The sequence below is a fragment of the Pungitius pungitius genome, chromosome 9 (genome assembly GCF_949316345.1).
Source record: "Pungitius pungitius chromosome 9, fPunPun2.1, whole genome shotgun sequence".
Lineage (NCBI taxonomy): Eukaryota > Metazoa > Chordata > Actinopteri > Perciformes > Gasterosteidae > Pungitius > Pungitius pungitius.
Window position 1 is genome coordinate 20,075,169 of NC_084908.1, and position 13,881 is coordinate 20,089,049.

General features: G+C 44.3%; 4 protein-coding genes across 4 annotated transcripts in view; all 4 read right to left on the reverse strand.

The window, feature by feature from the left end:
- Positions 1–112: 112 nt before the first annotated feature.
- On the reverse strand, positions 113–1,480 carry LOC119217645 (alpha-lactalbumin). Its single transcript, XM_037471431.2, has 5 exons — positions 1,330–1,480; positions 905–1,102; positions 705–768; positions 532–576; positions 113–242 (listed from the first exon to the last, which is right to left on the reverse strand). Exons 1-5 carry the CDS (start codon positions 1,478–1,480, stop codon positions 173–175), a joined length of 528 nt encoding a protein of 175 aa, XP_037327328.2. The 3' UTR covers positions 113–172.
- Positions 1,481–4,631: 3,151 nt separating this feature from the next.
- On the reverse strand, positions 4,632–6,107 carry LOC119218064 (alpha-lactalbumin-like). Its single transcript, XM_037472201.2, has 5 exons — positions 5,957–6,107; positions 5,464–5,715; positions 5,268–5,331; positions 5,062–5,106; positions 4,632–4,762 (listed from the first exon to the last, which is right to left on the reverse strand). The coding sequence occupies exons 1-5, from the start codon at positions 6,105–6,107 to the stop codon at positions 4,693–4,695; spliced, it is 582 nt and encodes a 193-aa protein (XP_037328098.2). The 3' UTR covers positions 4,632–4,692.
- A 1,972-nt stretch (positions 6,108–8,079) lies between these two features.
- Positions 8,080–9,084, reverse strand: LOC134132713 (lysozyme A/C-like). The gene is made up of 3 exons (XM_062564398.1): positions 8,743–9,084; positions 8,592–8,652; positions 8,080–8,201 (listed from the first exon to the last, which is right to left on the reverse strand). Exons 1-3 carry the CDS (start codon positions 9,026–9,028, stop codon positions 8,135–8,137), a joined length of 414 nt encoding a protein of 137 aa, XP_062420382.1. The 5' UTR covers positions 9,029–9,084; the 3' UTR covers positions 8,080–8,134.
- Positions 9,085–9,462: 378 nt separating this feature from the next.
- The window catches only part of LOC134132714 (putative surface protein SACOL0050), a 5,743-nt gene continuing 1,324 nt past the window's right edge, over positions 9,463–13,881 (reverse strand). The window contains exons 5-8 of the mRNA XM_062564399.1: positions 12,868–12,896; positions 11,082–11,249; positions 9,665–10,950; positions 9,463–9,498 (exon numbers count right to left, since the gene is read on the reverse strand). Of these exons, the coding sequence (XP_062420383.1) occupies positions 9,463–9,498; positions 9,665–10,950; positions 11,082–11,249; positions 12,868–12,896 (1,519 nt within the window). The remainder of the gene's footprint in view (positions 9,499–9,664; positions 10,951–11,081; positions 11,250–12,867; positions 12,897–13,881) is intronic.

Genomic DNA, 13,881 nt, shown 5'->3' on the forward strand with positions numbered 1-13,881 from the left:
TTCTTTTTAATGCCTCAGTCCTTAAAGAATTAACATGAAATTGATAATATGACTTTATATACAATATTCTTTATGAATAAGTAATGATTACCACAGAGAAACTCAAAGCCTTTCAATGATTTTTTAATAGATTCTCTCATGAGTACATTCTCTACAACAAGTGTGAGTCCAATCAGGGCTGGACGCAGACGTCCAGGTCGGCAGACGTCTTATTTCCACACTGACGGTAGATGTTCATGAACCTGCAAAGCAGCAGAAAAGAGATGTTCATGTGACAGTTCATCTGGAATCTAAGTGTCTGTGTTAGAGAGAGGACATGTTGGATTTAACCGTCACGTTAATGCAATGTGAGCCACCAGGCCCCCCCCATCATCCCCCCTTCCCCCCTCGGGTCACTCTCACAGTCTATTCTCGAAATGTATCCAAAACAAATGATAGAAATCCCAGTTTGGCCAACTATTTTCCAGTCTTCCATTGGAAGGATCTAGCAGCAGCCCCAGAAGCAGACGAGTCTGGAGATCCATCACTCACCATTGCTTCAGATTTTCAAAGAATTTCGCCCGAAAACCATTTTTCCTGTGGAAATAATCACATGAGAAATTCAGTTTTAGCCTGGTTGCTAAACGTTGCTAAATTCTGCTTCCACCCAGAGATTTGTTTTTTTGTTGTTTTTGAGATGACTGCACAAAGAGAAAGGAACTTACTTGAGAGCTCCGGCGACCTTTGACACGCACTGCAGATCATCGCTCAGGTCGTCATCGATCAAGCCTGGAAAGATTTTTTTTTTACTCTTTTAAAATGGTACAACCGGAAAAAATGTTCACCCTTTCCTGAGGACACGACCGGTTTGTGTTCCAAAGGAGTCGATGAATGAGTCCAAACAAGCAAACAAACAGCAGCTCACTGTTGCAGCTCATGGAGCAGATGTTGTGGGACGGAGATGCTCCGTCGCTGCAGACCAGCTGGTTGCTGAGCTGGAAGAGGCCGTAGAGCGAGTGCACCTCCTTGGGTTTCTCCTCGGAAGAGGCACTTGACTCGTCGTGGTCCAGCCTCGTCACCGCGCTGGTGTTGAATCCCGACGCCAGCTCAACGTGACACACGACTGAAGGGGAGAGAGGAAACACACTTTTTACAAACCTCCTGGGTGAGCTGGACGCGACGATCCTCGACGACCCTTTCACGTCACACCATCAAAATAACCCTACTGACCTACGTGTAGGTGTGTGGTTCCAAAGCATGACTGCAATTACGACAACATCCAACTTCTATTCATTTCCCCGGCCCATGAAAAGCCGGCCTCGGTGTCTCTAATGTAAAAACAGGACTTACTTTTGGCCAACAAGTCCGGAGTGAGCCCCCGCGGGTCGTTGGGGTCTTGCAGGTCGGCCAACGCCTCCTGCACCTCACATTTGGACACAATTCGCCCTTGAACCAGACTGGCGCCCAGCACCGACAAGAGAACAGCTACAAACACCTTCATGTTGGCTCTGTGGACACACACAGGGCGCATGGAGGCTATATACCGGTTGCAGGTGCAGAGGAGGACCCGCGTCCTTTGTTCTGCTCGGATAAAGGCCGAACAATCGGCTCAGGACGGAACACACAACGTTTCTCCACATCTCACACCTTGGTCTGTGAGCTGTATGGAGGTCGAGGGGCGGGGACTCATCCACCCACCTGAAAAACATCTTTTCTCCTCGACAGGTCCCACCTTTGTGCTGTTGAAAAGACTTTGTCCCTGAGACTGTAAACCAGTTACAGTAAGGTGACACCCTTTGTGTTCCCAGGCCATCGCGGTACATTCATAATTTGTGAGGATTGGATGTCGTGCGGTGAATACAGTGTGTGTTAGATGTGAGTCTGCTGGCCACAGATATCATGTTTATCCCAAGATAGCCAGCAGCAATACCAAGAAAAGCATTTCAGAAACGTGAAAGGTGAGCAGGAGAACAGGCAGTTTCAGGGAAAACCTTTTTAAATTAGCCCTCTTTTTTCTAAACTTTGTATACTTGAGCTGCTACTTTAGATCTGGGCGTTTCATAGATTGTGTAAAGGAGCAGAAAAAGAGAACATTAGTGATGTATTGGAAGAGGAGCAGTTGTGAGAATGCAGATTGCATCTTGTCCATTCTGCCAAGTGGGCAAGAAATAACTATGGCCTCTTTTAAATTACATTTCATGTCATTTAGCTGATGCTTTTATCCAAAGCGACTTACAATAAGTGCATTTCAACCATGAGGATACAAACCCAGAAGAAAAGAAAGAAGAAGAGAACCAGATAATGCAATTCCATCAAATAAGCCAATTTACTACTTGTTATAGATAAGAGCCATTACAGGAAAGAGAAGTAGTTCGGTCTTGTCGGGGTTGATCTTCAGGTGATGAGCGGACATCCACTGGGAGATGTCAGTCAGACATGCAGAGATCCGCGCCGCCACCTGAGTGTCCGAGTCGGGGAAGGAGAGAATTAGTTGGGTGTCGTCGGCATAGCTGTGATAGGAGAAACCATATGAGCGAATGACGGAGCCGAAAGAGTTGGTGTAGATAGAGAAGAGGAGGGGACCCAGGACGGAGCCCTGAGGAACTCCAGTAGTAAGAGGAAAAGGTTCCGACACTGATCATCTACAAGTTACCCGGTAGGTGCGGCCGTCAACGTAGGACGAGAGAAGTGAGAGAGCAGAACCTGTGACACCAAGTTCCTGGAGGGAGGAAAAAAGGATCTGATGGTTTACTGTGTCAAATGCTGCAGAAATGTCCAGAAGGATGAGGACGGAGGAGAGAGAGCAGCGTGGAGTTGCACTCAGACAGCAAGGAGAACAGTCTCTGTGGAATGGCCTTGAAGCCTGACTGGTGGGGGTCAAGGAGGTTGTTACGGTGGATGTAGGAGTAGAGTTGGTTAAAGATAGCACGTTCAATAGTTTTGGACAAATAAGAGACTGGTCTGTAGTTGTTTTCTTCAGAAGGGTTGACAAAGTCTCCTTGAAGAAGGGTGGAGGAGGACTGGGGGGTTTGAGGAGGTTGGAGAAGATAGAAAAGAGTTTATTGGGGTGAGAAGATGAGGACTCAATTCTAGATCGGTAGATAGAGCTTTTGGCAGTAGAGATAGAACCAGAGAAAGAGGAATGAAACACCAGTAGGTCGTCAGGTTGTTTATATTTAGGCCATTCCCTTTCAGATGATCGCTTAGTGGCTCTCACGCCACGCTCTGACCCAGACAACCGCCTCCTGATTTATTCCCTCAGTAAACATTGTAAACATGAGTTTATGGTCCCAATCGCCATAGTCGTCTTCAATACAGCATGATGTTCATTAAGTCAATGTTACATTACATGTTTGGTGTTTTGCTCGAGGACACTTTGACATCGCACATGGGGCAGCCGGGATTCAAACCACCAACCATGCATCTCCCAGAATATCACATTACTCCATGCGTCACCATCACGCATGACTCTAAATGTTGGCCCATTTAGAGTCGAAGACATCAAAAACCAAGCTATGCTTAAGCTGACACCGTCTCTAGCTCACTCTTCCACGGTCCAAATCGGAGTATTTGTTTCGCAAACCGATGGGTTTGACTTCAGGACGACAAAGTCAACTTCTCACAGTCCTTGGTCCAAATGAAAATGTGAAACGGCTCATTTTACAGTTACGAAACCCAACAAAGGCAATTATACACAATGGAACACAGACTTATTCATATTATATTCCATGCCAATAGATCCCACTAAATGTTATACACTTTCCACGCCCCCCCCCCCCCCCCCTCTGTAACCAGCTAAGGAACGAGGTAGCTGATGTTACATGATGAACGGAACCAGAGATCACTGTTTTATTTCATATCAAAATGGAGAAACAGGCTGAGCATCAGCCTGCAGTGGACCTTTGACCTCAGTGACATCCAATTCAACATGTTTTAAAATAATTTATATTTAATGAAAAAGCTTTGATTCTATGGTTGTCCTTCATCATTTCTACGATGTAATTCATTTGTTTTAATTACGTTATTTTCATGATATTTATATTAAAGTAATCATTGGAAGGTATACGTTGTATAATAAATAGTTTTTTTCGGTCTCATGCTTAAATCCCTCCGCTGTGGATCATGAATTTTATTACCAAATCTCAATTTAACCAAAAGTCAATTAACAAAAGAAAGATAAGGCCAACGCAGAGTGGAAGGTCACAAGGTCACTGAAGTTGGGAGTTACTGAACGTTGTTAAAGAGTGACATGAATGATTGTGGATCGTCCTTTGGTGACCATGAATATCTAGGAGATTTCATTGCATCCATTGACCAAATGCGACCCAATGGAGTCATTCCTGCTGATGGCGAGGGGCACAGTGACAGAGTGGAGGCTGACCTCTGGTGGTCAGAACAACAACAACAACACAGCTTCAGCAGCACCGTGGTCTTTTTAATGCCTCGTGCCTTAATTAAAAATGAACATTTCCCTTGTTGAAGTACAACAATGTATGTGTAAGAAAACCATTATATGTTAAGTATTCACTGTGTTAAGTTTTTAGACCGATGTCAGTCTTCATCATGAACACTATATGTTTGTTTGTTTGTTTCTGGGGTCTGAGGCCGTCAATTCCAGACGGACACAAACAATTTCCACAGAGAAACTCAAAGCCTTTCAATGATTTTTTAATAGATTTTTTAGTACATTCTCTACAACAAGTGTGAGTCCAATCAGGGCTGGACGCAGACGTCCAGGTCGGCAGACGTCTTATTTCCACACTGACGGTAGATGTTCATGAACCTGCAAAGCAGCAGAAAAGAGATGTTCATGTGACAGTTCATCTGGAATCTAAGTGTCTGTGTTAGAGAGAGGACATGTTGGATTTAACCGTCACGTTAATGCAAAGTGAGCCACCAGGCCCCCCCCCCATCATCCCCCCTTCCTCCCTTCCCCCCTCGGGTCACTCTCACAGTCTATTCTGGAAATGTATCCAAAATAAATGATAGAAATCCCAGTTTGGCCAACTATTTTCCAGTCTTCCATTGGAAGGATCTAGCAGCAGCCCCAGAAGCAGACGAGTCTGGAGATCCATCACTCACCATTGCTTCAGATTTTCAAAGAATTTCGCCCGAAAACCATTTTTCCTGTGGAAATAATCACATGAGAAATTCAGTTTTAGCCTGGTTGCTAAACGCTTGATTTGATGAATGCTTAAATTCTGCTTCCACCCAGAGATTTGTTTTCTTGTTGTTTCCTGACTTAAATTCAGTTTTTGAGGCGACTGCACAAAGAGAAAGGAACTTACTTGAGAGCTCCGGCGACCTTCGACACGCACTGCAGATCATCGCTCAGGTCGTCATCGATCAAGTCTGGAAAGAAAGAAAATGTCCTGTTTTAAAATGGTGCAACCGGAAAAAATGTTCACCCTTTCCTGAGGACACGGTTTGTGTTCCAAAGGAGTCGATGAATGAGTCCAAACAATCAAACAAACAGCAGCTCACTGTTGCAGCTCATGGAGCAGATGTTGTAGGACGGAGATGCTCCGTCGCTGCAGACCAGCTGGTTGCTGAGCTGGAAGAGGCCGTAGAGCGAGTGCACCTCCTTGGGTCTCCCGTTGGGCCTCTGAGACTTCTCCTCGGAAGAGTCACCTGACCCGTCGAAGTGCTCGCCCGAGCTCCTGCGGTCCCGCTTGTGGTCCAGCCTCGTCACCGCGCTGGTGTTGAATCCCGACGCCACCTCAACGTGACACACGACTGAAGGGGAGAGAGGAAACACACTTTTTACAAACCTCCTGGGCGAGCTGGACACGACGACCCTCGACGACCCTCTGGATCCCTTCGTTTTCATTCACACCATCAAAATAACTCTACTGACCTTCGTGTAGGTGTGTGGTTCCAAAGCATGACTGCAATTACGACAACATCCAACTTCTATTCATTTCCCCGGCCCATGTAAAGCCGGCCTCGGTGTCTCTAATGTAAAAACAGGACTTACTTTTGGCCAACAAGTCCGGAGTGAGCCCCCGCGGGTCGTTGGGGTCTTGCAGGTCGGCCAACGCCTCCTGCACCTCACATTTGGACACAATTCGCCCTTGAACCAGACTGGCGCCCAGCACCGACAAGAGAACCGCTACAAACACCTTCATGTTGGCTCTGTGGACACACACAGGGCGCATGAAGGATATATACCGGTTGCAGGTGCAGAGGAGGACCCGCGTCCTTTGTTCTGCTCGGATAAAGGCCGAACAATCGGCTCAGGACGGAACACACAACGTTTCTCACATCTCACACCTTGGTCTGTGAGCTGTATGGAGGTCGAGGGGACTCATCCACCCACCTGAAAAACATCTTTTCTCCTCGACAGGTCCCACCTTTGTGCTGTTGAAAAGACTTTGTCCCTGAGACTGTAAACCAGTTACAGTAAGGTGACACCCTTTGTGTTCCCAGGCCATCGCGGCACATTCATAATTTGTGAGGATTGGATGTTGTGCGGTGAATACAGTGTGTGTTAGATGTGCAGTGTGAAAGGTGAGCAGGAGAACAAGCAGTTTCAGGGAAAACCTTTTTATATTTTTATATCATTTAATCTGCTTTAGTTCTGGGCGTATCATAGATATGTGTAAAGGAGCAAAATGAGGGAATTAGTCATGTATTGGAAGAGGAACAGTGGTGAGGATGCAAATTGCACCCTTGCTAATAGATCCCCCTAAATATTATACACTTGGTATGGATCAATGGATGGATAGATAGATAGATGGATGGGTCAATGGATGGGTCGATGGATGGATGGATGATAGAAGGATAAATAGATGGATAGATAGATAGATAGATGCGTAGATGGATGGATAGCTGGATGGAACGGCGGATGGATGGATGCTAGATAGATGGATAGCTGGATGGAAAGGCGGATAGATGGATGAATTGATAGATTGATAGCTGGATGTATAGATGAATTGTTGAAAATGTGGATGGATCGAATGGTAGATCAATAGATGGTAAGACAGATGGATTGATAGATGAGTAGATGGATGGATAGGTGGATGGAAGATGGATGGTTGGATGGATAGGTGGATGGATACTGTGACGGTTCCCTACTGTGTTACGAGTGGGTGTGTGTCTCTTTAACGGCAGGTTACCTGTGAGTGCTAACTGGCGACTGACCCCTGATCACTCTGTGCCTCGTCGGAAGCCATCGTTATAAAGAACAACCTTTGATCGACTTACTGCGTTGCTTATTTTAGGTCATGGCTCTCAGAGTCGTGACATAGTAGATGGATGGATATAAGAATGAGTAGATGGATGGGTTGATGGCTGGATGGCTGGATAGATAGACAGATAGAAGGAGGGACGGATTGATGGATGGGTAGATGGATGTATAGATTGATGAATAGATGGATGTATGGGTGGATGGAAACGGAGAGATAGATGGATAGAATGTAGGTGGATAGATGGATGGAGGGAAAGATGGATATATGAATGGATAGATGATAGTTAGATAAATGGATAGATTGTAGATAAATACACGGATGGAAAGTTAGGTCAATAGATGGCTTGATAGATGGACAGGCGTTGGATGAATGGATGGATAGATATCCAAGCACCTGGAGGTAGGCTCTCGTGGGTGAGCGCAGCTTTGGGGAAGCGTCAGAATTTCGCCCCCCACCGGCCGTGATGATGATCGCTGCTAAAACAGGAAGCTGTGCGATGTCGGTGGTCATCAGGGTGACGCCACCCCCACCCACCTGGTCAGTGGCCTGGTTTACAACCCTTCTGTTGTTACATACGAAATACGCATAATAATTCAAACCTGTACTACTTGTTTTTATGTTTATGAAGTGTAAATACTCTGTACTGTACACATTTCTTGTAAATATAATTTAATAAGCTCTTCCTCCTGGTCTCATGGCAGAAAAACACCTTTATTGTATGATCACAGATATATAAGAAACAAGAATTATAATTTTTGTACATCTCTTCACAAAAAATGTTTCTACGGTAGATCAAAGTTATTATAGATACAGACTAAAATAAAAATAAAAATGAAAATAAAAACAAATGACTTCATTCAAGAAATATCAAAGATTACGAATGAGAAAATGTTAAATGCTTCACACAGTCGGGGAGATGAAGAACGACGGTTTGACATCCCGCCTGCAGAAAATGTCTCAGCTGCTCATTCACATTTGTCAAAGAAGTTCTTGTTCCTGTGACACTGGCCGATGGGCTTCTTCAGCAAACTCCTGTTTAGACGGAAGCAGAAGGTGAACAATTAGAGGCAGCAGCAGCTGAAAACCAAAAAGGGCCTTTCTAAGAACAGTGTATGAACTTTTAAATATGTATTTATGTGCTGTAATGTTCGGGGTGAGCAGTGTACCGGTTTCATCGCTGTCTCTGGTTTACGTTCGACTGCCCGATAAACTCTACAATTGTAAATTTCTGGCTCTTAATAGGCTACGAACTCTGATCACATTAATTACGTTACATAAGGGGCAGGCTGCTCCAGGTCGCCAGCTAATTATCACTATAACTTGGAATCCCATTTAATTGCATTTCATAGAGTGTGGAAACAAGGATCCCGTTTTGAGCGCAGTCTCTTTTTAGGATGAGAGTGAAGCAACACTTCAACTTACAACCAGGTTCCGCTGTTCACGAAGCAGTCAATATCATCCATTATGTTGTCATCTATGAAGGCTTTGGGGTAAAGGAGAGACAGTTATTACAGTGTGAAATGTCTTCTTGGATTATTTGAGACCTCTGTGGCGCTCTGGATCCGGGACTCACCTTCGCAGTCTGTGTTGCACTTGTTGAAAGACCAGCCGGAACCAGGATCACAAGAGTACCTGTCAGACAGCTGGAAGAGCCCGTAGTAGCCTAATCCCGTCCTACTCCTCCCAGTCTCCTCGTCCACACCGACGTCTTTGCCCTCATCACTGTTGTCCCCATCAGTATCTATGCCCTTATTAGTTACATCCTCCTTCACCTCAACAATATCTCCCTCTTTGTCCTCATCAGTACCTATGACCTCATCAGTCTCTTTGTCCTCATCAGTTATCACGTCGTCCTCCATCCCCTCAACAATATCTCCCTCTTTGTCCTCATCAGTACCTATGACCTCATCAGTCTCTTTGTCCTCATCAGTTATCACGTCGTCCTCCATCCCCTCAATAATATCGCCCTCTTTGTCCTCATCAGTACCTATGACCTCATCAGTCTCTTTGTCCTCATCAGTTATCACGTCGTCCTCCATCCCCTCAATAATATCGCCCTCTTTGTCCTCATCAGTACCTATGACCTCATCAGTCTCTTTGTCCTCATCAGTTATCACGTCGTCCTCCATCCCCTCAACAATATCTCCCTCGGTGTCCTCATCAGTACCTATGACCTCATCAGTCTCTTTGTCCTCATCAGTACCTATGACCTCATCAGTCTCTTTGTCCTCATCAGTTATCACGTCGTCCTCCATCCCCTCAATAATATCGCCCTCTGTGTCCTCATCAGTACCTATGACCTCATCAGTCTCTTTGTCCTCATCAGTACCTATGACCTCATCAGTCTCTTTGTCCTCATCAGTTATCACGTCGTCCTCCATCCCCTCAACAATATCTCCCTCGGTGTCCTCATCAGTACCTATGACCTCATCAGTCTCTTTGTCCTCATCAGTACCTATGACCTCATCAGTCTCTTTGTCCTCATCAGTTATCACGTCGTCCTCCATCCCCTCAACAATATCTCCCTCGGTGTCCTCATCAGTACCTATGACCTCATCAGTCTCTTTGTCCTCATCAGTACCTATGACCTCATCAGTGTCTTTGTCCTCATCAGTTATCACGTCGTCCTCCATCCCCTCAACAATATCTCCCTCTGTGTCCTCATCAGTACCTATGACCTCATCAGTTTCTTTGTCCTCATCAGTTATCACGTCGTCCTCCATCCCCTCAACAATATCTCCCTCTTTGTCCTCATCAGTACCTATGACCTCATCAGTCTCTTTGTCTTCATCGGTTATCATGTTATCATCCATCCCCTCAACAATATCTCTCTCTTTGTCCTCATCAGTCTCTTTTTCCTTAACCGTCTCTTCGTCCTCATAAGTCACCTCATCCTCATCAGTACCTTTGACCTCATCAGTCTCTTTGTCTTCATCGGTTATCATGTTATCATCCATCCCCTCAACAATATCTCCCTCTTTGTCCTCATCAGTAACTTTGACGTCATCAGTCTCTTTGTCTTCATCGGTTATCATGTTATCATCCATCCCCTCAACAACATCTCTCTCTTTGTCCTCATCAGTCTCTTTTTCCTTAACCGTCTCTTCGTCCTCATAAGTCACCTCATCCTCATCAGTACCTTTGACCTCATCAGTCTCTTTGTCTTCATCGGTTATCATGTTATCATCCATCCCCTCAACAACATCTCTCTCTTTGTCCTCATCAGTCTCTTTTTCCTTAACCGTCTCTTCGTCCTCATAAGTCACCTCATCCTCATCAGTACCTTTGACCTCATCAGTCACTTTGTCCTCATCGGTTATCATGTTATCATCCATCCCCTCAACAATATCTCCCTCTTTGTCCTCATCAGTAACTTTGTCCTCATCAGTCTCAGCATCGGTTATAATGTCATCCTGCGCCACCTGGTCTTCATCAGTCTCTTTGTCCTCATCGTTAATCCCGCCTTCCATGCCTTCATTTACAATGCTGACCACTTCCTCCAGCTCTTGTATTTCAGGGTCCTCGGTAGTCATGACTTGACGCTTTCGTCTGATGTTGACAGACAAGTTGCCCGTTGGCGCGGAAGTTGGTGGTTTGGGGGTCAGTGGCTTGCTGGTTGGTGGCTCGGCAGTTGCTGGTTTGGTAGTTGCTGGTTCAGTGATCAACCGCTTGGTAATCAATGGCTTGTCACTCGTCGGTTTGATTTCTGTGGTTTGTTTTCTTGCGCCGGCCTTGACTGCGTCGGTCTTCAGATGGGAACTTGCTTCCAACTTACAGATAACTGTCGAGCAATTATGTAGCAGGAAGTAAAGAAGGACAAAGACAAGAAAATGTTCAAAGATGAAAATGTCATTGCTGTCAGTCACTTATTCTATTTCCGCCTAAAATGCCTAAAATGGCTAATAACCTCACCCATTTCCAAGATTTCGTCCTTGTATTTTTGAAGCCTTCTGGGCAGGCTGATTGCTTCCCTGAGCTTGTCTCTCAGCTCGCATCTCGTGACGGTCCGACCATCCGACAGGCTCGGCACCAGAACCGCCACGGTCAAAACAACGAGCAACCCCAACTTCATCTCCAATGCTGGGGAAAGTGGGGAAAGATAAAACATTAGATTGATTCTTTTGGTCTAATCGTTAGTGTTAGTGGTAACCACAGCTCACAGGATGAACACATGAAAAAAAAAGGATTTACTTTTTACAAAGGAAAGTCTGGTTTCTGATTTAAAAATAATTATTAACTAGTGTTTACTATTAATAAATATTAGAATATTTAGTATTTTTGTATACATATATATACTGTATATATAGAGGTGAAAATTAGAAAATTGTTCAAAAGTTCATTTATTTCAGTAATTCCACTTGACCGTCTACCAGGACATTTTAGAGCACTTCATGCTTCCTTCAGCAGACGAGTTTTATGGAGACGCTGACTTCATTTTCCAGCAAGACTTGGCACCTGCCCACACTGCCTAAAATTTTCTGAGATTTTGAATTTGGGGTTTTCATAAGCTGTATGCCATAATCATCCAAAATTATATCAAATAAAAGCTTGAAATATCTTACTTTGCTTGTAATGAGTCTATATAATATATAAGTTTCAACTTTTAAGTTGAAATACTGAAATAAATGAACTTTTGCACGATATTCTAATTTTTCGAGTTTCACCTGTATATACAGTATATATATACAGTATATGTGTGTGTGTGTGGGGGTGCATCCTTTAATCTGCACTGAATGAACACATCCATTAAGATGAGTTATTGGTAAAAATATGTTTGTTCAGCTGATTCTAGTAAAAGGAAAAAAACTTTTATAAGAATCAAGTGTATTTTCACTGTGCTTTTGTGAGATATTTATCCTCATTTCAGCAGAATTTGTTGAAACAAAGCAAGTTAGCCCAAAAAACAAGCAAAACATTTTAAGGGGAAAAGAATGAAACTTTTATTGTCCATTAAAGCACATGTTTAGAATGTCATTTATAACCATTTTTAACTGCATCCCAAATTGATTCACTCACAGTTATAAATTTCCAAGAAGTACAGAAGCATTAACATTACGTGTCTCTGAGTAAACATGCTCATATATCGTCATTTGTTTAGAAAGAAGACGTGATTTTCCTCACCAGCTTGTTCCACCTGCAGTATGAGCTTCCTTGGCTGATGAATATTTTGCTGCTCTTTGTCTCCAAGTAATGAAAGCTCTGATTTTATATGCAATGGGTTCCACCCGTGAACCGACCGGCTCTACCAGTACGCACCATTCCTGACGTGCTTTTAGTGCAGGAACAGGGAAATTGTGAAAGTCACGCCAAAAAGCAACGCACAAAGGCTGCTGTGACTCATTGGTCACACTCTGCAGTCAGGTTTCATGTGACCTGAAGGCGTTGAAAGAGTCACACTCGTTTACAGGGTCCACAGAGTCTGCTGGTGTCGCATCCATCGGTGCCCAGTAAGATGGTCACGGCCCACCAACCAATGGCTGGCGTCCGCGGCTTTAGGTTCTGTTTCCGTGGCGCTGCTCTCGTCAGCATCCACGGCCTGCAGCAAACGGGTTCGCCTCTGGTGTGTGAGGGGATCTGCTGGATGGAGAACAGCTCGTAGGCCCTGCTGGACGGACCTTGAAGTTGACCTCGGCCTTGCAGTGACTCTTTAAACCACAGAAACAACCATCAATAACCGGGATTCGCGAGCACGCATCACTTTGGCGAGCCCTCTCGCACACCTTGAACCTGCGCAGGTTAAATATCACCACACCATGAAACATGCTCTACATGCACCAGGAACGGAGAGCAACAAGTGCAGTTTTTATATAAACTAATAATCCTTTAACACGTCCTGGTACAGACTTCTTTTAGCCAGGAACACAGAGTAGTATGAATTGTAATGATGTAATAATAATTGTGAAATAATCATTCAAATAACTAGGCAGACGTATTGTTGGCTCGGAGGACAACTGGTTCGTCGAGTTTGTCCATTTATGGTGTCGTACAAACGCAGATTCATGGATTTGTTCATTCTATCGCAAGACGTTGTAGGAGTGAAATTTAATCAAATTCAATTCAATTTATTTTATTTTGTATATCCTCAAATCGCAATGTACTAGCTTTCCTCAGAGGGCTCTGCAGTCTGTACACATGCGACATCCTCCGTCCCCAAACCCTTCACATCGGCACAGGAGAAACTCCCCAAAAACTGGAAAAAACCCTTCAATGGGGAAAAAAACAGATTAAAAATTGTGTAACGTCCCCTTAGTGACAGAGGAACGTTCTGGTGGGTTAGGGTTGAGCTCGCAGCGTCTATCCATCTCCATCTGATCTCTGATAGACGTGTTCAACTGATGGAGCTGATTATAATACAACATATGAATCCTAATACTGGATGATGTGTATCAGAGTAGTTCCTCACTGTGGTAAAACATGTTGCATACTTCCTGTTGGGAAAATGACACTGGTGTAAAATGAGTATAGTAGTGTAGTAATAGTATCTCATGCATTTTGGGATCGACACAAGTCACAAACACACACTTTGATGTACAGTTGGTTTGAGAAAGGCTCTGTTGCTTCTTCTCGTTTATTTAGTGCGACGGCAGGGTTCACACATTGTGCAAACAAAAATATACAGTCATGGAAGAAAACAAACTTTTTATTATGCCGTCGGGCCGGTTTGTGGTCGCAGACCAGAGCGGTTCTTCTTCTTTTTGTCACAAGGAAACGT